Source organism: Phalangium opilio, unplaced genomic scaffold (assembly GCF_054372755.1).
Source record: "Phalangium opilio isolate 3A_F unplaced genomic scaffold, DU_Popi_V2 ptg000082l_1, whole genome shotgun sequence".
Taxonomy (NCBI): Eukaryota; Metazoa; Arthropoda; class Arachnida; order Opiliones; family Phalangiidae; genus Phalangium; species Phalangium opilio.
Genome location: NW_028324189.1, coordinates 17117749 through 17141951, shown reverse-complemented (window position 1 = coordinate 17141951; position 24203 = coordinate 17117749). Strand labels below are relative to the sequence as shown.

The window sequence follows — 24203 nt, the reverse complement described above, 5'->3', positions numbered from 1 at the left end:
TTTACCCATCACCCTCATTTTGCATGCGCTATTAAAAAATTACATTTTCGTTTTGAAAAGATCAGTTGCTCTTTTTAAACAGTCAGTAGAACATTTCAAATATTCAAATTTGATCCCTCAACACGTACTCCCTTTTAAATAATTCATTTCATGATAAAATGTTTTCGGAAAATCTAATTTTAAATCGTGTTTTAAACAATAAAAACAAAACTTTTTTCACTACATTTTTGCCAACCCTGGCAAGGACCGTTTCTTACACCTTCAAATTCTAAATTTTAGGAGCTCTTGATTTCGTCTTTTCGTGTTTTTCTTCTCAATACGTTTTCGTGGTCCGTTGGTCAAGCTGTATGATACTCGCTTTGGGTTCAAGTGGTCCCTGGTTCTAATTCCACACGGACAATTTCTTACACCTTGAAATTCTAAATTTAAGGAGCTCTTGCTCTTTTTAAACAGTCAGTAGAATATTTCACATATTCTGTATTGATCGCTTAACACGCACTCCCTTCAAAATAATTAATATCATAAAATAATTTAGGAAAATCTAATTTGTTCTTGAAAAAGCTCAAATATGTTATTTTTCAATTAATTTAGAGGGAATAAATCGATTAACAATTAAATAAGTTGATTGAATTAAATTGTGATTAAGGAATAAATTAATATAAATAAAGAAAAATCGCAATACCGGATCTTCAGTCAATTGATAAACGTCACTCTCATCGTTTGTTTTTTCTGTCTTGGTCCAAACCAAGACCATTTTGTTTAATCAAGCAGGCAGTGAAAATAAGCGCCTTGCGCTCGCGGGAGTAGTGGCTTAAATGGAGAGCCGCGATGTATAATATATAGGTTATTAGATCTGCAAGAGTGATTTTAAACATGTTTAAAACTAGGTTTTTTTGTGTTTTTTACTGTTTTTTTCTACTTGTTTAAAAAACAGTTTAAAACAACAAATCGTGTTTTGAACAATAAAAAACACAACTTTTGTTTTTTTTTAAAAAACTCAATTTTTGCCAACCCTGATTTCTACAGAGTTATTCTTATTGTTACTTATATGTTTGTAGTGGCGTAACGACTAGTGGTGTAAATACTAAAGCGTTCAAACAGACCTACATTTAGATTCACTTCTAAAAAGTGAATAATCATTAAGAAATTTTAAACAAAAGAGAATTAAAAGTGACTGAAAATGACCAAATCAAATTATTTAAAAGGGTCGGGTGGGAAGAGATATTTTTCAGAAATGACAGATTTTCATAATTATTTTTCATAATGAAACATATATTAAAGGTCTGTTCAGCTCAATCTGTGAGCTTAAATATTTAAATTAAAGGTCTAAGGCGAAATTGAATTGTACTATTTCGGAGCTCAGCTAAGAATGCGAAGTAGTCGTTATAGTTTCATATAAAAACCATAAATAATCGTATAAATTCAATTAGGCCTATTTGAACATTGAAGAAAAATTATTCCTGAGCTAGCAAAGCTAGGTCCCCGATTTTTATGGCCTAACCAAATGAGAACCCACTAGTTCTGTGTTTAGGACGTCCTAAAGCTGGGATTATAAAAATCTACTTTGAAATCCCCCCAAAAAACGACGATTTGTGAAATTTTAGGAATATTAGGACCTCTTGGGGCCCTGGCAATGCATTTTTTCACCAACAATTGACATCACTATTTCCTTAGGCAATTTTTCCAGTTTAATGATAACGTAGTTGCAGGATAAGCATTACGGAGACCTCTTCGCCCTTTGAAGTTGACAGCCTAGAAATTAGTAGTCTATGTCTTAACTAACTGGTCACGTGACAGGAACCAGATATCTGCAGTTAGGACTGTGCTGGGGCTTGCCTTTACTATCTACTGTTTGGAATTTCGTTTATTTACTTTTTCTTAACGCTTCAACGTGTAGTTTCTCTACAGCTCTTGATCATTTTGGCCTAATTTTCAAATGGGCCCCCACAAACCTTGAGCCCACTCGCAGTTACGGGCTCTGTTCCCTGGTAGGTACGCCACTGAATTTATGCCAGCACAAACTTTGAAGCGATTTTCATTTTTTTCTCACTTCTGAAACATAGGGGTTGAAAAAAGACAGTCATACTACTGAAATGTTGAAATGAAGAAATTAAGAATAATACCTTCATCAAAATTTGTTAAACTCTTCTACTTACACTTCTGCTTCTGCTTTTCTCATTAATGAATCAGAAACAATATACTCCTTAATAAAAAGATTGTAGCTTCTACGAAAATGCTGCTTGGTTCCCGATTTAGAAGAATACAAGTTAGAAAAACCAAAATATTACCTCTCCGAGTCAACTACAAACTTCTTTACCTAGATATGGAATAATTTCTCATTTTTAGAAGTAAAAATTTTTAATTATTGAAGCAGTATTCCAAGCATAGCGAATATACAGTAAAGCAGACGACATTTTACATCCAGTAAGGATAAATCTTGGACTCATGGAAATCAGTCAATGGGGAAAAGAACAGGAAATGAAGTATATAAATTTTGGAGAGATATAACCTTTATATGTTTGTAAAGGCCCAATTGTCTACACTTCAACTGTTTACCCTATATTGTGATAGCTACATTCACAACAGGTTTGCAGTGTAAACACTATCGTCTTGTCTCACCTCAACAATATTCTTAGTTTGCCAACATAAGTGTTAACAGTAGTGAGCCCACCGAAATATGGAGTGTTAATTAGGTCATTTAAGTGTGCCGCAAGCCTTCTAGCGCGCTAGACTCGCGCGTGTATACTCGCGTGAGTCTAGAGCGGGGGAAAACCGGTTTTTTATCCGGGGGGGGGGGTTTCTCTGAGTTCGTTTATTGGTCGAGAGTGGGGGTCGCGAATTGATTAGGTCTTTGTTAATTGGTTAAGGGCGTGAACTTCTTTAGTCGTGACGTAATCGCCAGATAGAGTTTGTCTGATAAGAGAGTACTCTCTTTATCTCGGTTATTCGCCTTGAAGAGAGCAGTGACTTCTAATGGAGAATGAGGAGCATCGAAAATATTCCCCGGAATGTCCGCTTGTTAAAGGGTTTTCAACATGTAACATACCTATAAATTGTTCTAACGACGAGTCTGGGAGAGATGTGTCAGTAACGGAGAAATACGTTTCAAGTACAAACAAATCCAAGACTAAAGAATATTGTAATAATAGATGTTGTATATTGAGGGTTTTGCAGGTTGGAATCAAATATTCTTTTATAGCTGGAACATATATTATTATACTTCCTATAACTGTACCTGTAGGAATTATTTTGGGAATGTTGACGATGAACCCAGTAGTTGCGCTTTTTGGTCTCTATCCTTTACTTTTACCATATTCTCTATTTCCTGACATATATATAAACAAACGAATATGTCAATGGTGTAAAAAACAAATCAAATTTTGAAATGAAATGTTAAAAACAATGTACTGATTACATCATGATTAAATTCTGCGATAATGAATCCAAAAATTTGGAAATAATTTAAAAATTTTCCCTCTATATGGTTAAACGGTTTTTAGGACGTGTCTGTACTTGTCTTTAGTCGTGACGTAATCGCCAGACTTAAATAAGAGTTTGTTTGATAAGAGAGTGATCTCTCTTTATCTCGGTTATTCGACGAACGCCTTGAAGAGAGCAGTGACTTATAGATCATCTTACACAGAATTCGTTATATAGTGACGTATCAACGATTCAAAGGGCGCGAGGATTTCCAATATATGGTCGCGTATCTTTTAGATCAATGCGCTATGTATACAATATGTTTCGAACACCGAGTATCTGAAAGTGGGAAAATCACTTGTGTTACGAAGAAATGCCCGATGTTTAAAGATAGAGAGCCTCAAGAAAAAGATATCGAGTATCAGAATCAGGTTGAAATTTTGAAACGATTCATATTACCTAGAAGTACCATTATTTTGGAGGAATTAGATGATGGACTTTTATTTACCCGATTGGGTCACGGTATAAATCAAACAAGAGTTAAAGCCCCGGAAACGGATTCACCGGCGCCATTGTGTTTAGAAGAAAAAGCCGAATTTTACGGAAATGACTTTATAAAATACATACAGGAACAAATGAGTAAATTCGGTACTCCCGATAGTTTTTATCATGAACATTTACCCGTTTTATTTCCAAGTATATGTTAATGTAATCTTCTCTAAAACGTAGGAAGCGATTAAGGTTGCTCTCGGTGTAGTGGTTAGCGCGTTTGTTCGCCAATCATTAGGTCGCGAGATCGAACCCCGCTCTAACCATCACATCGAGTTCAACCTTTTATTTCTAAATAAAATTGAATAACGTGTAAATCCGCATTCATTTTTAAATAAAGTATCAATTACGTCGGTCAATTCTTTTTTCGTTACTCTGTTAAGTGATAAAACTGATGAATATCCCGATAATTCACAATCGTCTTTCACGGTGAAATTAGGTAAACCAATTATTCTTTCAAACGAATGGGAAATTGGTTTATCGGAAATATTTACACCGAAAATTTCAACCGTAATAGACAATACCTGTAACTCTTTCGAAATATAGGTACCTGAACGATATTTAACGAATGATGGCTGGGACGTTAGAAGAGTAGAGTTAATACCGCAAAAGTACGAAGGTTCGAAAGATAAAAATGCAAACGCCGTATTTTTTTCAATGCAGAATAAACTGGTGCGTGACTTAACCGTTCAGCTTGAAAAACAGAATTTTCCCGTGAAAATACAGGTTATAGATATGTCAGTTCCGACTGGGCCTTCTATCAAGAGAGTTAAATTATCAGTCGATGCCGGTCACCAGGCCAGGCTAGCTCCTGGCCCTCTGGCTCAGGTTTTAGGATTCGAAACGGACGAGTACATTACTGGAGAATAAATTTGTCCCATTCCATTGTCTCAACAAGCTAGAAATATTACGATAAACTACACCAATAATTATATCGAGATAAAATTGAAAAATACTTTAAAACTTCAAAATCGTATGGTAACGGTAAAGATTCCTGAGGGACCCTATAGTGTCGACGCCCTATTGGAAGCTATGAATAGAGCGATACCCGAAGCTCATCAATCTCGGTTTAATTTCTCGTTAAACGATAACGGTACCGTTCGAATAACGACTGATAAGGAGTGCACCGTGCTTTTTAGAGGCGTTCGTAACAAATTAGGTTCTATGTTAGGATTCGGTGACCAAACTAATCGTCTATTAGGGTCTGCAAACGCCAACTTCAAACCGGATTTAGTCAGTCAATATTTATACGTTTACACTGATCTGATATACCCCCAGTTTATAGGCTCTGGTTTCAAACCTCTTCTACGCGTCATTCCCACTAAAAACGATACGTCGGAGAAAATTATCACATACGATACTATAGACTATTATCCTATAAGATCCAACGAAATTGAAACTATCAAAATTGATATTAGAGACGAAGCCGACGCTCCTATATCCTTTATATCGGATCGCATCATTATCAAAATTCACTTTAGACGACATGTCTCGACCTAATAGGTACGTGTCCTATTATCAGGATCAGTTCCTTGGATCTCCACCAGGTGTATTAGTGCAGAAAGGATTTGGTTTAGGAGGCATTTTTAGAGCTTTGATGAGAATGTTAACTCCTCTAGAGAAACCGATAGCTAAGAGCGTGGGTAAAGAAGCTTTAGGACTTGGTGGAAGGTTTATTCCAGATATGAGCGCTGGAGAAGAACCCAAGAGAGCGTTCAAAAGGAATCTAAAAATAGCGGGCTCAAATTTAATTCATAAAGCGGGTGATAGTCTGGCTAATTCTCAGTACGGGTCTGGTATTCGACGGAAACGTCAGAAGATACGAAAGAAGAAAAGTAGATGAAAGGCCGATTTTTTATCGTAAAACAAGATGGCCCAATTCGAAGGCATGATAGGGGAATTAGACCTATTCGCGACACCCCCTTTGAACGCTAACATTATAACTAGTAGCGACGAAAGTTATCAACCTTTAAGCTCCGTAACGGATAGTGGACCTTTGGAATTTTTTGTCCCTGGCACGAGCGAACATTATATCGACCTTTCTAAAACTAGGTTAAGGCTGAAGGTCAGGGTGCTTCATTTGGACGGCACCGACGTACCATCGGCTGAAAAAAAAGTAGCTCCGGTTAATCTTTTACACGCCGCCCTCTTTTCCCAAATAGACGTCTTTTTAGGAAACACGAGCGTTCAGTCCCCTAACCAAGGAGCCCCTTATATCGCTTATCTTGAGTATTTATTAAATTACGGTATAGATGCTAAAGAAAGCCAACTAAATCTAGGCTTATATTATAAGGATAATCCGATCGATCCCGATTCCGCCTGGGTGGCAGCCAATAATAATCTTACTACCAATGGGATATTAAGAAGAGCCGAGAGAGCCAAGGTATCGAGTACGATAGATTTATACGCCCCGTTACACGTTGATATTTGTCGCTTAAATCGTTTCCTATTGAATAATGTAGACGTTAGATTTAGGCTTATTCGATCCAAACCAGAGTTTTGCGTAATATCGAAAGAAGCCGCTGATAAGAAATATAAAGAGGTTATCGATAATGCCTCATTGTACGTTAAAAGACTAAAAATAAATCCCGAAATAATGTTAGCCCACGCTACGGTATTAGAGCAAACCAGCGCCATCTATCCTTTGAATCAAACAGTCGTGAAAACCTTTTCAATTCCAGCTGGAATGAACGACGTTAATCGAGAAAACGTCTTCTTAGGTAAAATACCTCAAAGAGTAATTATAGGTCTAGTTCGAACCTCGGCCTTTAATGGTAATCATTCTTTAAATCCCTTTAATTTTGAAACTTTTGATCTTAATTACCTATCCGTCAACGTCGGTACTGAGACCTATCCTTCGGAAGCCTTTACGCCTGATTACGAAAACAATCTGTACACTCGAGAGTACATGTCGTTATTCACCTCTCTAAACACATACAGAAAAAACAAGGGAAATTTTATCACGTACGAAGAGTACAAAAAAGGTTACGCTTTGTATTGCCTAGATTTAAGCCCGGATGAAAATGCGGGGGCTAGTCATCTTTCTTTGCCCCGACAAGGAAATCTACGTATCAATATGAAATTTAAAAACAATTTACCACACAATGTCACGTGCATAATTTATTCCGAATTCGAAAATTCTATCATGATAACTAGGGATCGCTCGGTGTTATTTAATCCCGAGTAAAATGCTCTATATAACCTCTGATTTAAGAAGCATTCTCTCATAACCGGTTAGAGATGAATCAAGTACACTACCTATCGGAGAAGCAAAACATTTACGTTGGAAGCGGAATTCTTCCCGTCTTCAATGTCAAACGACTCGATACTAAATCCGAAGCGTCTTTCGACAGTTGTATTTGGAATAGTATATGGACTTTCGAAGCGGATATTGACGCTTTCTTTTACGGAATAACGGGACGATTTCTGACTTGGTTAGTTGACGGTACTCAGAGAGTTAAACTAGAATGCTTCGTATGTCAGAGCGGAAAAATAGTTGATATTCGTCAATATATTAGAGGATCGAATAATAGATATAATATTCTATTCTCAACATCGAAAGGATTTTCATTAAATAAGGACAGTTGATTAAGGTTAAAGAACTTGAAAAATGTCATTGGTAGCGAATTAAAGCGAAAAGAAGAGGCCAGAGAAATAATGAAGAAGATTATCTTGGACAGTTTGACCAATATTTTATTTAAGTTCACTGATTCGTGCGAAAATATCAGCTGTCATAACGAAATCGCCCACGATATCACTTGTTAACCCACGGATACTAATTGGAGCGAGAGAGTGGAGAAAAACCTAATTAGAGCTATTCCGTTGCTTAACTACGAAAGAATTCTAGAATCCTTTGTCGAGGAATACGGAGATTACGAAGACGACGTCTCAATTTTATTTAACGATATTCTCGGAAACTTTGTCGGTCTAAAAACTGAACTAATGTACGGTTAAAAAATATATATCACTCTTATCTCGCGTGTATTGGGTCATGGACTACTCTAAGGCGTCTGAAAATATTCCGAGAGGATTTGAAATCGTTGGAATGCGTTACCTCGGAGAGGAGCAAAATGAATTTAATATCGAAATTACTCGATAAACGGTGCCAAGGGACCGGGAGATATTCGCCAGAGAACAACCACTACCGAAACTAATGTCTTAAATGATTCAGTGTTTAATGATGTATCTATTTAAAATATATTCTTGGAAATTTTGTCGGTCTAAAAACAATGTATTGTTAATTTTTAAGTAACCGAATAAAATATAAATTACTATTATTGTTGCGTTTCCTATACCTACGTTATATATCAATTTTTTCCTTATTTAGAAAATATTCCAGAAAATTGTATCTCTCCCTCTTATATAATACCCTACAACTACGTTATATTATCAGATATCATTTTCGATCTTGTTTAGAAAAAATGTCTCTCTCAAACGCGTACTACGACCCCGAAAATCCTTCCTCTTTTTCCGGATTGGATAAATTAATGAAAGGAGTTCCTCAGTCTTCGAGGAAAGAAGTTGAGAGTTTTCTATTAAAACAACCCACCTATACTATTCATCGTTATCGTCGATTAAAGTTTCCTCGCAACAAAATTACAGTGACATATATGGATGAGACTCATCAGGCTGATTTAATAGTTTTAGATAAACTTTCCAGATACCACAAGGGTATGAAATATTTGTTAAGTAATGTAGATGTTTTGAGTAAATACGCCTACGTTATACCTATTAAAAACAAGACTTCCGCGGAAGTTATAAGAGCTTTCAAAATAATACATAAAGATGTTGTACCCACGAATATAAATACGGACGCAGGCTTTGAATTTTTAGCTAAACCAGTTCAGCAATATTTTAAAGAGAAAGGTATTCTTCACTACGTAGCTTACGGGAATAAAAAAATTGCGATCTGCGAGAGATTTAACAGAACGGTTCAAGAGAAAATACACAAATTCATGACTAGCGCGGATACTCGCAGCTATCTGAGTGCGTTACCAAAAAAATTTAAGGCTTACAATTACTCGATACACCGCTCAACGGGTATCGCGCCAGTCAATGTTAACCTACAAAATTAGCATAAGGTGTGGTACCGTCTTTTCGGTACCATTAAACCTGGGACAAAACCAAAGCTAAAAGAAGGTGATTTAGTAAGGTTGAGTAAATTTGAAAAAACCTTTTCAAAGGGATATAAAGGCTACTTTACTAAAGAGATCTTTATTATTGATAAGGTTTTATACCGTAATCCTCCAGTATGCGTCGTTAAAGACAAAAATAACGAGATAATTAAAGGAACGTTTTACGAATACGAACTATCTAAAGTGTTATGAATACGTTACAAATAAATCAAATATTATCATGCGACCAAAGGACAAAACCCTACTATCTAGGTACTTTTCCTAGAGACATGCTACCCAGGAAACCTAAAAAGAAGAAATTTTGTTTTGTTCTGAACACGGAGAGAGCCGAGGATCCTGGGCTTCATTGGGTCGCCATTTACGTTGAAAACGATGAAGGTAATTTTTTCTGCAGCTACGGGCAGAGCCCGGATACGTATAAAATTAACCTGGCCAAATACGCGTCCAGATGGATCTATAACGATAAATTAATTCAAGATATGTTCTCCCTTTGTTGCGGACCTCATTGTATATTCTTCCTTATTCAAAGATGTCTGGGAAATTCGTTTCAAAGAGTTCTGAAAATGTATGAAAATAAAACGGAAATTAACGACGCCTTATCTTTATGGAATATCTGCCTTCACTTGTTAAGAAATAGATATGAAAAATGTAATCAATAAAATATTGAAGTTGTAATGTTTAATAATCAGATACATTTGTATTGAATGCGAGAATAAAAATATTTATTATTTGGTTATAATTTTTTATATAAACTGTAATTATCAAGCTTTTATATATAATCAGATACATGCTTTTTTATATACCCAGATACATGCTTTTTTATATACCCAGATACATGCTTTTATATAATCAGATACGTGTTTTTCAATATAATGAGTTGGATGCTTTTATATAAAATGTAATAATCATTATTAAGGTTATTTTTTTGCCTTTCTATAAGTTACCCATTCGATCTTAGATTCGGGCTTTTGAAGCTCTTTCAAGCTAGCTTCGCGATCTTTTTTTATTTTGGCTTGTGTAGGGTACGGTTTTGATTTCGTAGATGGAATTTTCGCGAGTCTTTTTTTCGGCGAAGTCTCATCGTTAGGGTTAAGTTTCCGGAACTTTGAACCAGAAGCGCCCTTCGTTGATAAGGCCTGTTGAATTTGAGACGCCACGGGTTGATTCGGTACCATGGGTGTTAAAACTGGCATACTAGGCGTTTGAGACGTCCCGGACTGTTTCGGTACCACGGGTCCCATGGGTGTTAAAATTGGCATACTGGTCGTTCGAGAGAGTGACGCTGGCGTAGTAAACGATACCGCCGGTGTTTGACCCATTGCTGTACTACTCATTATAGGCTGTGGGGTAGTCAGATTCGAGGCGATATTAATTGGGATACTTTGGGAAGAGCTAGAGATATTAAAAGGGATACTTTGGGAAGGGGTAGCGATATTAGTAGGGACATTTTGGGAGGGGGTAGAGATATTAATAGGTATATTCTGGATAGGGGTAGGCCACGATGGAGGAATCCAAGACGAGGATGAAGGACTTAGAGGCTGTATTTTACTCGACCTACTGGGTGCTGGAAAAGACGAATTCGTTGTAGGTGGCAAGATAGTAACGCTTGGTGGCTCCGCTAAACTCTTTAAAGATAAATATTTTTGAAGAGTTAAAAGGAACTCCTTCAATTTTTCCTCGGCAGAACCAGGTTTTCTCAGTACCTCTTTATTTTTAGCTAAACCAGTTCAGCAATATTTTAAAGAGAAAGGTATTCTTCACTACGTAGCTTACGGGAATAAAAAAATTGCGATCTGCGAGAGATTTAACAGAACGGTTCAAGAGAAAATACACAAATTCATGACTAGCGCGGATACTCGTAGCTATCTGAGTGCGTTACCAAAAATAGTTAAGGCTTACAATTACTCGATACACCGCTCAACGGGTATCGCGCCAGTCAATGTTAACCTATAAAATGAGCATAAGGTGTGGTACCGTCTTATCGGTACCATTAAACCTGGGACAAAACCAAAGCTAAAAGAAGGTGATTTAGTAAGGTTGAAAAAATTTGAAAAAACCTTTTCAAAGGGATATAAAGGCTACTTTACTAAAGAGATCTTTATTATTGATAAGGTTTTATACCGTAATCCTCCAGTATACGTCGTTAAAGACAAAAATAACGAGATAATTAAAGGAACGTTTTACGAATACGAACTATCTAAAGTGTTATGAATACGTTACAAATAAATCAAATATTATCATGCGACCAAAGGACAAAACCCTACTATCTAGGTACTTTTCCTAGAGACATGCTACCCAGGAAACCTAAAAAGAAGAAATTTTGTTTTGTTCTGAACACGGAGAGAGCCGAGGATCCTGGGCTTCATTGGGTCGCCATTTACGTTGAAAACGATGAAGGTAATTTTTTCTGCAGCTACGGGCAGATCCCGGATACGTATAAAATTAACCTGGCCAAATACGCGTCCAGATGGATCTATAACGATAAATTAATTCAAGATATGTTCTCCCTTTGTTGCGGACCTCATTGTATATTTTTCCTTATTCAAAGATGTCTGGGAAATTCGTTTCAAAGAGTTCTGAAAATGTATGAAAATAAAACGGAAATTAACGACGCCTTATCTTTATGGAATATCTGCCTTCACTTGTTAAGACATAGATATGAAAAATGTAATCAATAAAATATTGAAGTTGTAATGTTTAATAATCAGATACATTTGTATTGAATGCGAGAATAAAAATATTTATTATTCGGTTATAATTTTTTATATAAATTGTAATTATCATGCTTTTATATATAATCAGATACATGCTTTTTTATATACTCAAATACATGCTTTTATATAATCAGATACGTGTTTTTCAATATAATGAGTTAGATGCTTTTATATAAAATGTAATAATCATTATTAAGGTTATTTTTTGCCTTTCTATAAGTTACTCATTCGATCTTAGATTCGGGCTTTTGAAGCTCTTTCAAGCTAGATTCGCGATCTTTTTTATTTTGGCTTGTGTAGGGTACGGTTTTGATTTCGTAGATGGAATTTTCGCGAGTCTTTTTTTCGGCGAAGTCTCATCATTAGGGTTAAGTTTCCGGAACTTTGAACCAGAAGCGCCCTTCGTTGATAAGGCCTGTTGAATTTGAGACGCCACGGGTTGATTCGGTACCATGGGTGTTAAAACTGGCATACTAGGCGTTTGAGACGTCCCGGACTGTTTCGGTACCACGGGTCCCATGGGTGTTAAAATAGGCATACTGGTCGTTCGAGAGAGGGACGCTGGCGTAGTAAACGACATCGCCGGTGTTTGACCCATTGCTGTACTACACTTTATAGGCTGTGGGGTAGTCAGACTCGAGGAGATATTAAAAGGGATACTTTGGGAAGGGGTAGCGATATTAGTAGGGACATTTTGGGAGGGGGTAGAGATTTTAATAGGTATATTCTGGATAGGTGTAGGCCACGATGGAGGAATCCAAGACGATGATGAAGGACTTAGAGGCTGTATTGTACTCGACACTCCGGGTTCTGGAAAAGACGAATTCATTGTAGGTGGCAAGATAGTAACGCTTGGTGGCTCCGCTAAACTCTTTAAAGATAAATATTTTTGAAGAGTTAAAAGGTACTGCTTCAATTTTTCCTCGGCAGAACCAGGTTTTCTTAGTACCTCTTTAATGGCGTTGTCTATACTGTTAACTTCCTTTTGATTGTCCGTCAGTAAAGCCGCTGGTACTAAAATGCACTTTTTCATTATCTAGTAAAGACCGAAGCTATTGTCGGTATTAACATTGATAGCAATGCCGGCCAGAATCCTCCTACCTGTTTAATTAACACTTGTTGCCTCTTTTTGTCGCTTAAACCTCTCTTGGATAAATACCTTATTACGTTTTTGTAACGTTGAAGTCTTTTCTTTTTATGACGATTCAATGGAATACCGCCGTTCTTCAAATTATAACAAATACCGCTTATACAATCCAATTGGGGTCGCGTACACTTTGATATTAAAAGTTTTCTTCGTTTCACACCGCTTTTACGCAAGAGATTTAAAAAGGGTAATTGGTTCCTAACCGACACGGGTAAAGGCATGTCTCGAAATGAGGTTAAATAAATTGAGATTTATATTTTATGGATTATTATTTTCTAACGTAGATTACCATCGGTCCTTCATTGGGGAATATATTGGACCTAAGTCGTAAACTATTATCAGTACTTTGTTTTAGATCTATTAAGATGTAAGAATACACTTTTTCGTTACACTCTTCGTACGCTTCTGTTAGGCGTTTGGTGTCTGTAGGAAAAAGCTGACGACGTAAATAGCGAACCTGGTTATAATTCCTAGGATTTTTAAACATAACGATATAAGAACAGTTCAATGATATATTTCTAGAATATTTACCTGGGTTAAAGACATTTTGAGACAGCAGCACGATGCTTAAAGATAAATAATGACTCCCGACACAAAAAAGATTACTTATAAACTCCTGTTTGGTACAGGTGTTAGCTAGATCGTCTAGGATTAAAAGATTATTTATTCTCTTATCAAAAAAACAGAATCGTTAGGAATTAGCCCTTCGTGGAATTCAATAGGCAAAAAGAGTTTCAGTTCATCAAAAATGTCCTGATAAACACTATAGCAATAGACTATTCTATCAGGAGGTTTGTCCATGATAATGTCTTTATATTTGAGTAAATTTATTACCCACGTTGTTTTCCCCGAGCTGCTTGGACCAGCCAGTAAAATAGTCATCGGTGTTTCTAAGCGGAGGCGATATTCTAACCCGTTCTCCATTTTTAAAACGTTCTCTAATATCGTCTATGAACTCGTAGTTGACTCGATCTTCGTACGGTATCACTCTCACTTTAACAAGGTGGGAAAACGTGACCCGATGTTTAGTGGTCCGTTTTTTCATTTGTGGTCGAGCGCAGTCAGTACTTGGGAATACTGCGTGCCGTTGGCTTTTTCACTTTTGTTTCCTCTTTTAAATTCCACCCGATATGAAAAAAGCAAACATATCTTCTTTTTGTTATTGTTTTTTAAAGATGAAGGTTAATTTGTCTCACTTAATTTAAATTCGAATTTTTAACTAGCACTCTCGGCAACGGCCATATCACGCTGAGAACACCGGTTCTCGTCCGATCGCCGACGTTAGCAGCGTCGAGCGCAGTCAGTACTTGGGAATACTGCGTGCCGTTGAGTTTTTCACTTTTTTTTCCTCTTTTAAATTTTAATAGATATGAAAAAAGCAAACGTGTTTTTTTTTTGTTATTGTTTTAAAATTATGAAGGTTAATTTGTCTCACTTAATTTAAATTCGAATTATTAACTAGCACTCTCGGCAACGGCCATATCACGCTGAAAACACCGGTTCTCGTCCGATCACCGAAGTTAAGCAGCGTCGAGCGCATACAGTACTTGGGAATACTGCGTGCCGTTGGCTTTTTCACTTTTGTTTCCTCTTTCAAATTCCACCAAATATGAAAAAAGCATACATATCTTCTTATTGTTATTTTTTATAAAGATGAAGGTTAATTAAGTTCAAATTATTAACCAGCACTCTCGGCAACGGCCATATCACGCTGAATACACCGGTTCTCGTCCGATAACCGATGTTAAGCAGCGTCGAGCGCAGTCACTACTTGGGAGGGAGACCACTTAGGAACACTGCGTGCCGTTGGCTTTTTCACTTTTTTTTCCTCTTTTAAATTTTAATAGATATGAAAAAAGCAAACATGTTTTCATTTTGTTATTGTTTTAATATGATGGTTAATTTGTCTCACTTAATTTAAATTCGAATTATTAACTAGCACTCTCGGCAACGACCATATCACGCTGAGAACACCGGTTATCGTCCGATCACCGAAGTTCAGCAGCGTCGAGCGCAGTCAGTACTTGGGAGGGAGACCACTTAGGAACACTGCGTGCCGTTGGCTTTTTCACTTTTTTTTCCTCTTTTAAATTTTAATAGATATGAAAAAAGAAAACATGTTTTTTTGTTATTGTTTTAAAATGATGAAGGTTAATTTGTCTCACTTAATTTAAATTCGAATTATTAACTAGCACTCTCGGCAACGGCCATATCACGCTGAGAACACCGGTTCTCGTCCGATCGCCGACGTTAGCAGCGTCGAGCGCAGTCACTACTTGGGAATACTGCGTGCCGTTGGCTTTTTCACTTTTGTTTCCTCTTTTAAATTCCACCCGATATGAAAAAAGCAAACATATTGTCTTTTTGTTATTGTTTTATAAAGATGAAGGTTAATTTGTCTCACTTAATTTAAATTCGAATTATTAACTAGCACTCTCGGCAACGGCCATATCACGCTGAAAACACCGGTTCTCGTCCGATCACCGAAGTTAAGCAGCGTCGAGCGCATACAGTACTTGGGAATACTGCGTGCCGTTGGCTTTTTCACTTTTGTTTCCTCTTTCAAATTCCACCAAATATGAAAAAAGCAAACATATCTTCTTATTGTTATTTTTTATAAAGATGAAGGTTAATTAAGTTCAAATTATTAACCAGCACTCTCGGCAACGGCCATATCACGCTGAATACACCGGTTCTCGTCCGATAACCGATGTTAAGCAGCGTCGAGCGCAGTCACTACTTGGGAGGGAGACCACTTAGGAACACTGCGTGCCGTTGGCTTTTTCACTTTTTTTTCCTCTTTTAAATTTTAATAGATATGAAAAAAGCAAACATGTTTTCATTTTGTTATTGTTTTAATATGATGGTTAATTTGTCTCACTTAATTTAAATTCGAATTATTAACTAGCACTCTCGGCAACGACCATATCACGCTGAGAACACCGGTTCTCGTCCGATCACCGAAGTTCAGCAGCGTCGAGCGCAGTCAGTACTTGGGAATACTGCGAGCCGTTGGCTTTTTCACTTTTGTTTCCTCTTTTAAATTCCACCCGATATGAAAAAGCAAACATATCCTCTTTTTGTTATTGTTTTATAAAGATGAAGGTTAATTTGTCTCACTTAATTTAAATTCGAATTTTTAACTAGCACTCTCGGCAACGGCCATATCACGCTGAGAACACCGGTTCTCGTCCGATCGCCGACGTTAGCAGCGTCGAGCGCAGTCAGTACTTGGGAATACTGCGTGCCGTTGGTTTTTCACTTTTGTTTCCTCTTTTAAATTCCACCCGATATGAAAAAAGCAAACATATCTTCTTTTTGTTATTGTTTTATAAAGATGAAAGTTGATTTAATTCAAATTATTAACTAGCACTCTCGGCAACGGCCATAACACGCTGAATACACCGGTTCTCGTCCGATCACCGAAGTTGAGCAGCGTCGAACGCAGTCAGTACTTGGGAGGGAGACCACTTAGGAACACTGCGTGCCGTTGAGTTTTTCACTTTTTTTTCCTCTTTTAAATTTTAATAGATATGAAAAAAGCAAACGTGTTTTTTTTGTTATTGTTTTAAAATTATGAAGGTTAATTTGTCTCACTTAATTTAAATTCGAATTATTAACTAGCACTCTCGGCAACGGCCATATCACGCTGAAAACACCGGTTCTCGTCCGATCACCGAAGTTAAGCAGCGTCGAGCGCATACAGTACTTGGGAATACTGCGTGCCGTTGGCTTTTTCACTTTTGTTTCCTCTTTCAAATTCCACCAAATATGAAAAAAGCAAACATATCTTCTTTTTGTTATTGTTTTATAAAGATGAAAGTTAATTAAATTCAAATTATTAACTAGCACTCTCGGCAACGGCCATATCACGCTGAATACACCGGTTCTCGTCCGATAACCGAAGTTAAGCAGCGTCGAGCGCAGTCAGTACTTGGGAACACTGCATGCCGATGGCTTTTTCACTTTTGTTTCCTCTTAAATTCCACCAGATATGAAAAAACAAACATATCTTCTTATTGTTATTTTTTATAAAGATGAAGGTTAATTAAGTTCAAATTATTAACCAGCACTCTCGGCAACGGCCATATCACGCTGAATACACCGGTTCTCGTCCGATAACCGATGTTAAGCAGCGTCGAGCGCAGTCACTACTTGGGAGGGAGACCACTTAGGAACACCGCGTGCCGTTGGCTTTTTCACTTTTTTTTCCTCTTTTAAATTTTAATAGATATGAAAAAAGCAAACATGTTTTCATTTTGTTATTGTTTTAATATGATGGTTAATTTGTCTCACTTAATTTAAATTCGAATTATTAACTAGCACTCTCGGCAACGACCATATCACGCTGAGAACACCGGTTCTCGTCCGATCACCGAAGTTCAGCAGCGTCGAGCGCAGTCAGTACTTGGGAGGGAGACCACTTAGGAACACTGCGTGCCGTTGGCTTTTTCACTTTTTTTTCCTCTTTTAAATTTTAATAGATATGAAAAAAGCAAACATGTTTTTTTGTTATTGTTTTAAAATGATGAAGGTTAATTTGTCTCACTTAATTTAAATTCGAATTATTAACTAGCACTCTCATCAACGGCCATATCACGCTGAGAACACCGGTTCTCGTCCGATCGCCGACGTTAGCAGCGTCGAGCGCAGTCACTACTTGGGAATACTGCGTGCCGTTGGCTTTTTCACTTTTGTTTCCTCTTTTAAATTCCACCCGATATGAAAAAAGCAAACATATTGTCTTTTTGTTATTGTTTTATAAAGATGAAGGTTAATTTGTCTCACTTAATTTAAATTCGAATTTTTAACTAGCACTCTCGGCAACGGCAATATCACGCTGAGAACACCGGTTCTCGTCCGATCGCCGACGTTAGCAGCGTCGAGCGCAGTCAGTACTTGGGAATACTGCGTGCCGTTGGTTTTTCACTTTTGTTTCCTCTTTTAAATTCCACCCGATTTGAAAAAAGCACACATATCTTCTTTTTGTTATTGTTTTATAAAGATGAAAGTTAATTTAATTCAAATTATTTACTAGCACTATCGGCAAACGGCCATAACACGCTGAATACACCGGTTCTCGTACGATAACCGAAGTTAAGCAGCGTCGAGCGCAGTCAGTATTGGGGAGGGCGACCACTTAGGAACACTGCGTGCCGTTAGCTTTTTCACTTTTTTTTCCTCTTTTAAATTCCAATAGATATGAAAAAAGCAAACATATTTTCTTTTTGTTATTGTTTTAAAAAGATGAAGGTTAATTTGTCTCACTTAATTTAAATTCGAATTATTATCTAGCACTCTCGGCAACGGCCATATCACGCTGAGAACACCGGTTCTCGTCCGATCGCCGACGTTAGCAGCGTCGAGCGCAGTCAGTACTTGGGAATACTGCGAGCCGTTGGCTTTTTCACTTTTGTTTCCTCTTTTAAATTCCACCCGATATGAAAAAGCAAACATATCTTCTTTTTGTTATTGTTTTATAAAGATGAAGGTTAATTTGTCTCACTTAATTTAAATTCGAATTTTTAACTAGCACTCTCGGCAACGGCCATATCACGCTGAGAACACCGGTTCTCGTCCGATCGCCGACGTTAGCAGCGTCGAGCGCAGTCAGTACTTGGGAATACTGCGTGCCGTTGCTTTTTCACTTTTGTTTCCTCTTTTAAATTCCACCCGATATGAAAAAAGCAAACATATCTTCTTTTTGTTATTGTTTTATAAAGATGAAAGTTGATTTAATTCAAATTATTAACTAGCACTCTCGGCAACGGTCATAACACGCTGAATACACCGGTTCTCGTCCGATCACCGAAGTTGAGCAGCGTCGAACGCAGTCATTACTTGGGAGGGAGACCACTTAGGAACACTGCGTGCCGTTGGCTTTTTCACTTTTTTTTCCTCTTTTAAATTTTAATAGATATGAAAAAAGCAAACAGGTTTTCTTTTTGTTATTGTTTTAAAATGATGAAGGTTAATTTGTCTCACTTAATTTAAATTCGAATTATTAACTAGCACTCTCGGCAACGACCATATCACGCTGAGAACACCGGTTCTCGTCCGACCGCCGACGTTAGCAGCGTCGAGCGCAGTCAGTACTTGGGAATACTGCGTACCGTTGGCTTTTTCACTTTTGTTTCCTCTTTTAATTCCACCCGATATGAAAAAAGCAAACATATCTTCTTTTTGTTATTGTTTTATAAAGATGAAGGTTAATTTGTCTCACTTAATTTAAATTCGAATAATTAACTAGCACTCTCGACAACGGCCATATCACGCTGAAAACACCGGTTCACGTCCGATCACCGAAGTTAAGCAGCGTCGAGCGCATACAGCACTTGGGAATACTGCGTGCCGTTTGTTTTTCCCTTTTGTTTCCTCTTTTAAATTCCACCCGATATGAAAAAAGCAAACATATCTTCTTTTTGTTTTTGTTTTATAAAGATGAAAGTTAATTATATTCAAATTATTAACTAGCACTCTCGGCAACGGCCATATCACGCTGGATACACCGGTTCTCGTCCGATAACCGAAGTTAAGCAGCGTCGAGCGCAGTCAGTACTTGGGAGGGCGACCACTTAGGAACACTGCGTGCCGTTAGCTTTTTCACTTTTTTTTCCTCTTTTAAATTCCAATAGATATGAAAAAAGCAAACATATTGTCTTTTTGTTATTGTTTGAAAAAGATGAAGGTTAATTTGTCTCACTTAATTTAAATTCGAATTATTATCTAGCACTCTCGGCAACGGCCATATCACGCTGAATACACCGGTTCTCGACCGATAACCGAAGTTAAGCAGCGTCGAGCGCAGTCATTACTTGGGAGGCAGACCACTTAGGAACACTGCGTGCCGTTAGCTTTTTCACTTTTTTTTCCTCTTTTAAATTCCAATAGATATGAAAAAAGCAAACATATTTTCTTTTTGTTATTGTTTGAAAAAGATGAAGGTTAATTTGTCTCACTTAATTTAAATTCGAATTATTATCTAGCACTCTCGGCAACGGCCATATCACGCTGAATACACCGGTTCTCGACCGATAACCGAAGTTAAGCAGCGTCGAGCGCAGTCATTACTTGGGAGGGATACCACTTAGGAACACTGCGTGCCGTTGGCTTTTTCACTTTTTTTCCTCTTTTAAATTTTAAGAGATATGAAAAAAGCAAACACGTTTTCTTTTTGTTATTGTTTTAAAATGATGAAGGTTAATTTGTCTCACTTAATTTAAATTCGAATTATTAACTAGCACTCTCGGCAACGGCCATATCACGCTGAAAACACTGGTTCACGTCCGATCACCGAAGTAAAGCAGCGTCGAGCGCATACAGTACTTGGGAATACTGCGTGCCGTTTGCTTTTTCACTTTTGTTTCCTCTTTTAAATTCCACCAGATATGAAAAAAGCAAACATATCTTCTTTTTGTTATTGTTTTATAAAGAAGAAAGTTAATAAAATTCAAATTATTAACTAGCATTCTCGGCAACGGCCATATCACGCTGAATACACCGGTTCTCGTCCGATAACCGAAGTTGAGCAGCGACGAACGCAGTCATTACTTGGGAGGGAGACCACTTAGGAACACTGCGTGCCGTTGGCTTTTTCACTTTTTTTTCCTCTTTTAAATTTTAATAGATATGAAAAAAGCAAACAGGTTTTCTTTTTGTTATTGTTTTAAAATGATGAAGGTTAATTTGTCTCACTTAATTTAAATTCGAATTATTAACTAGCACTCTCGGCAACGACCATATCACGCTGAGAACACCGGTTCTCGTCCGACCGCCGACGTTAGCAGCGTCGAGCGCAGTCAGTACTTGGGAATACTGCGTACCGTTGGCTTTTTCACTTTTGTTTCCTCTTTTAATTCCACCCGATATGAAAAAAGCAAACATATCTTCTTTTTGTTATTGTTTTATAAAGATGAAGGTTAATTTGTCTCACTTAATTTAAATTCGAATAATTAACTAGCACTCTCGACAACGGCCATATCACGCTGAAAACACCGGTTCACGTCCGATCACCGAAGTTAAGCAGCGTCGAGCGCATACAGCACTTGGGAATACTGCGTGCCGTTTGTTTTTCCCCTTTGTTTCCTCTTTTAAATTCCACCCGATATGAAAAAAGCAAACATATCTTCTTTTTGTTTTTGTTTTATAAAGATGAAAGTTAATTATATTCAAATTATTAACTAGCACTCTCGGCAACGGCCATATCACGCTGGATACACCGGTTCTCGTCCGATAACCGAAGTTAAGCAGCGTCGAGCGCAGTCAGTACTTGGGAGGGCGACCACTTAGGAACACTGCGTGCCGTTAGCTTTTTCACTTTTTTTTCCTCTTTTAAATTCCAATAGATATGAAAAAAGCACACATATTTTCTTTTTGTTATTGTTTGAAAAAGATGAAGGTTAATTTGTCTCACTTAATTTAAATTCGAATTATTATCTAGCACTCTCGGCAACGGCCATATCACGCTGAATACACCGGTTCTCGACCGATAACCGAAGTTAAGCAGCGTCGAGCGCAGTCATTACTTGGGAGGCAGACCACTTAGGAACACTGCGTGCCGTTAGCTTTTTCACTTTTTTTTCCTCTTTTAAATTCCAATAGATATGAAAAAAGCAAACATATTTTCTTTTTGTTATTGTTTGAAAAAGATGAAGGTTAATTTGTCTCACTTAATTTAAATTCGAATTATTATCTAGCACTCTCGGCAACGGCCATATCACGCTGAATACACCGGTTCTCGACCGATAACCGAAGTTAAGCAGCGTCGAGCGCAGTCATTACTTGGGAGGGATACCACTTAGGAACACTGCGTGCCGTTGGCTTTTTCACTTTTTTTCCTCTTTTAAATTTTAATAGATATGAAAAAAGCAAACATGTTTTCATTTTGTTATTGTTTTAATATGATGGTTAATTTGTCTCACTTAATTTAAATTCGAATTATTAACTAGCACTCTCGGCAACGACCATATCACGCTGAGAACACCGGTTCTCGTCCGATCACCGAAGTTCAGCAGCGTCGAGCGCAGTCAGTACTTGGGAGGGAGACCACTTAGGAACACTGCGTGCCGTTGGCTTTTTCACTTTTTTTTCCTCTTTTAAATTTTAATAGATATGAAAAAAGCAAACATGTTTTTTTGTTATTGTTTTAAAATGATGAAGGTTAATTTGTCTCACTTAATTTAAATTCGAATTATTAACTAGCACTCTCGGCAACGGCCATATCACGCTGAGAACACCGGTTCTCGTCCGATCGCCGACGTTAGCAGCGTCGAGCGCAGTCACTACTTGGGAATACTGCGTGCCGTTGGCTTTTTCACTTTTGTTTCCTCTTTTAAATTCCACCCGATATGAAAAAAGCAAACATATTGTCTTTTTGTTATTGTTTTATAAAGATGAAGGTTAATTTGTCTCACTTAATTTAAATTCGAATTTTTAACTAGCACTCTCGGCAACGGCAATATCACGCTGAGAACACCGGTTCTCGTCCGATCGCCGACGTTAGCAGCGTCGAGCGCAGTCAGTACTTGGGAATACTGCGTGCCGTTGGTTTTTCACTTTTGTTTCCTCTTTTAAATTCCACCCGATTTGAAAAAAGCACACATATCTTCTTTTTGTTATTGTTTTATAAAGATGAAAGTTAATTTAATTCAAATTATTTACTAGCACTATCGGCAAACGGCCATAACACGCTGAATACACCGGTTCTCGTACGATAACCGAAGTTAAGCAGCGTCGAGCGCAGTCAGTATTGGGGAGGGCGACCACTTAGGAACACTGCGTGCCGTTAGCTTTTTCACTTTTTTTTCCTCTTTTAAATTCCAATAGATATGAAAAAAGCAAACATATTTTCTTTTTGTTATTGTTTTAAAAAGATGAAGGTTAATTTGTCTCACTTAATTTAAATTCGAATTATTATCTAGCACTCTCGGCAACGGCCATATCACGCTGAGAACACCGGTTCTCGTCCGATCGCCGACGTTAGCAGCGTCGAGCGCAGTCAGTACTTGGGAATACTGCGAGCCGTTGGCTTTTTCACTTTTGTTTCCTCTTTTAAATTCCACCCGATATGAAAAAGCAAACATATCTTCTTTTTGTTATTGTTTTATAAAGATGAAGGTTAATTTGTCTCACTTAATTTAAATTCGAATTTTTAACTAGCACTCTCGGCAACGGCCATATTACGCTGAGAACACCGGTTCTCGTCCGATCGCCGACGTTAGCAGCGTCGAGCGCAGTCAGTACTTGGGAATACTGCGTGCCGTTGCTTTTTCACTTTTGTTTCCTCTTTTAAATTCCACCCGATATGAAAAAAGCAAACATATCTTCTTTTTGTTATTGTTTTATAAAGATGAAAGTTGATTTAATTCAAATTATTAACTAGCACTCTCGGCAACGGTCATAACACGCTGAATACACCGGTTCTCGTCCGATCACCGAAGTTGAGCAGCGTCGAACGCAGTCATTACTTGGGAGGGAGACCACTTAGGAACACTGCGTGCCGTTGGCTTTTTCACTTTTTTTTCCTCTTTTAAATTTTAATAGATATGAAAAAAGCAAACAGGTTTTCTTTTTGTTATTGTTTTAAAATGATGAAGGTTAATTTGTCTCACTTAATTTAAATTCGAATTATTAACTAGCACTCTCGGCAACGACCATATCACGCTGAGAACACCGGTTCTCGTCCGACCGCCGACGTTAGCAGCGTCGAGCGCAGTCAGTACTTGGGAATACTGCGTACCGTTGGCTTTTTCACTTTTGTTTCCTCTTTTAATTCCACCCGATATGAAAAAAGCAAACATATCTTCTTTTTGTTATTGTTTTATAAAGATGAAGGTTAATTTGTCTCACTTAATTTAAATTCGAATAATTAACTAGCACTCTCGACAACGGCCATATCACGCTGAAAACACCGGTTCACGTCCGATCACCGAAGTTAAGCAGCGTCGAGCGCATACAGCACTTGGGAATACTGCGTGCCGTTTGTTTTTCCCTTTTGTTTCCTCTTTTAAATTCCACCCGATATGAAAAAAGCAAACATATCTTCTTTTTGTTTTTGTTTTATAAAGATGAAAGTTAATTATATTCAAATTATTAACTAGCACTCTCGGCAACGGCCATATCACGCTGGATACACCGGTTCTCGTCCGATAACCGAAGTTAAGCAGCGTCGAGCGCAGTCAGTACTTGGGAGGGCGACCACTTAGGAACACTGCGTGCCGTTAGCTTTTTCACTTTTTT

General features: G+C 37.6%; 1 protein-coding gene and 22 pseudogenes across 1 annotated transcript; all 23 read left to right on the top strand.

Moving 5' to 3' along the window:
- Positions 1 to 5857: 5857 nt before the first annotated feature.
- Positions 5858 to 7156, top strand: LOC149653247 (uncharacterized protein F54H12.2-like). Its single transcript, XM_089846999.1, has 2 exons — positions 5858 to 6359; positions 6651 to 7156. Exons 1-2 carry the CDS (start codon positions 5858 to 5860, stop codon positions 7154 to 7156), a joined length of 1008 nt encoding a protein of 335 aa, XP_089703125.1.
- A 7278-nt stretch (positions 7157 to 14434) lies between these two features.
- LOC149653246 (5S ribosomal RNA) lies at positions 14435 to 14537 on the top strand (annotated as a pseudogene).
- A 121-nt stretch (positions 14538 to 14658) lies between these two features.
- On the top strand, positions 14659 to 14777 carry LOC149653245 (5S ribosomal RNA; annotated as a pseudogene).
- Positions 14778 to 14911: 134 nt separating this feature from the next.
- Positions 14912 to 15030, top strand: LOC149653244 (5S ribosomal RNA; annotated as a pseudogene).
- Positions 15031 to 15403: 373 nt separating this feature from the next.
- Positions 15404 to 15506, top strand: LOC149653243 (5S ribosomal RNA; annotated as a pseudogene).
- A 121-nt stretch (positions 15507 to 15627) lies between these two features.
- Positions 15628 to 15746, top strand: LOC149653242 (5S ribosomal RNA; annotated as a pseudogene).
- Positions 15747 to 16342: 596 nt separating this feature from the next.
- LOC149653241 (5S ribosomal RNA) lies at positions 16343 to 16461 on the top strand (annotated as a pseudogene).
- Positions 16462 to 16596: 135 nt separating this feature from the next.
- On the top strand, positions 16597 to 16699 carry LOC149653240 (5S ribosomal RNA; annotated as a pseudogene).
- Positions 16700 to 17042: 343 nt separating this feature from the next.
- Positions 17043 to 17161, top strand: LOC149653239 (5S ribosomal RNA; annotated as a pseudogene).
- A 134-nt stretch (positions 17162 to 17295) lies between these two features.
- LOC149653238 (5S ribosomal RNA) lies at positions 17296 to 17414 on the top strand (annotated as a pseudogene).
- A 597-nt stretch (positions 17415 to 18011) lies between these two features.
- LOC149653237 (5S ribosomal RNA) lies at positions 18012 to 18130 on the top strand (annotated as a pseudogene).
- A 598-nt stretch (positions 18131 to 18728) lies between these two features.
- On the top strand, positions 18729 to 18847 carry LOC149653236 (5S ribosomal RNA; annotated as a pseudogene).
- Positions 18848 to 19446: 599 nt separating this feature from the next.
- On the top strand, positions 19447 to 19565 carry LOC149653235 (5S ribosomal RNA; annotated as a pseudogene).
- Positions 19566 to 19702: 137 nt separating this feature from the next.
- Positions 19703 to 19821, top strand: LOC149653234 (5S ribosomal RNA; annotated as a pseudogene).
- A 137-nt stretch (positions 19822 to 19958) lies between these two features.
- On the top strand, positions 19959 to 20077 carry LOC149653233 (5S ribosomal RNA; annotated as a pseudogene).
- A 361-nt stretch (positions 20078 to 20438) lies between these two features.
- On the top strand, positions 20439 to 20557 carry LOC149653232 (5S ribosomal RNA; annotated as a pseudogene).
- A 599-nt stretch (positions 20558 to 21156) lies between these two features.
- On the top strand, positions 21157 to 21275 carry LOC149653231 (5S ribosomal RNA; annotated as a pseudogene).
- A 137-nt stretch (positions 21276 to 21412) lies between these two features.
- On the top strand, positions 21413 to 21531 carry LOC149653230 (5S ribosomal RNA; annotated as a pseudogene).
- Positions 21532 to 21668: 137 nt separating this feature from the next.
- LOC149653229 (5S ribosomal RNA) lies at positions 21669 to 21787 on the top strand (annotated as a pseudogene).
- Positions 21788 to 21920: 133 nt separating this feature from the next.
- On the top strand, positions 21921 to 22039 carry LOC149653228 (5S ribosomal RNA; annotated as a pseudogene).
- Positions 22040 to 22636: 597 nt separating this feature from the next.
- Positions 22637 to 22755, top strand: LOC149653227 (5S ribosomal RNA; annotated as a pseudogene).
- Positions 22756 to 23353: 598 nt separating this feature from the next.
- Positions 23354 to 23472, top strand: LOC149653226 (5S ribosomal RNA; annotated as a pseudogene).
- A 599-nt stretch (positions 23473 to 24071) lies between these two features.
- LOC149653225 (5S ribosomal RNA) lies at positions 24072 to 24190 on the top strand (annotated as a pseudogene).
- The last annotated feature ends 13 nt before the right edge of the window (positions 24191 to 24203 follow it).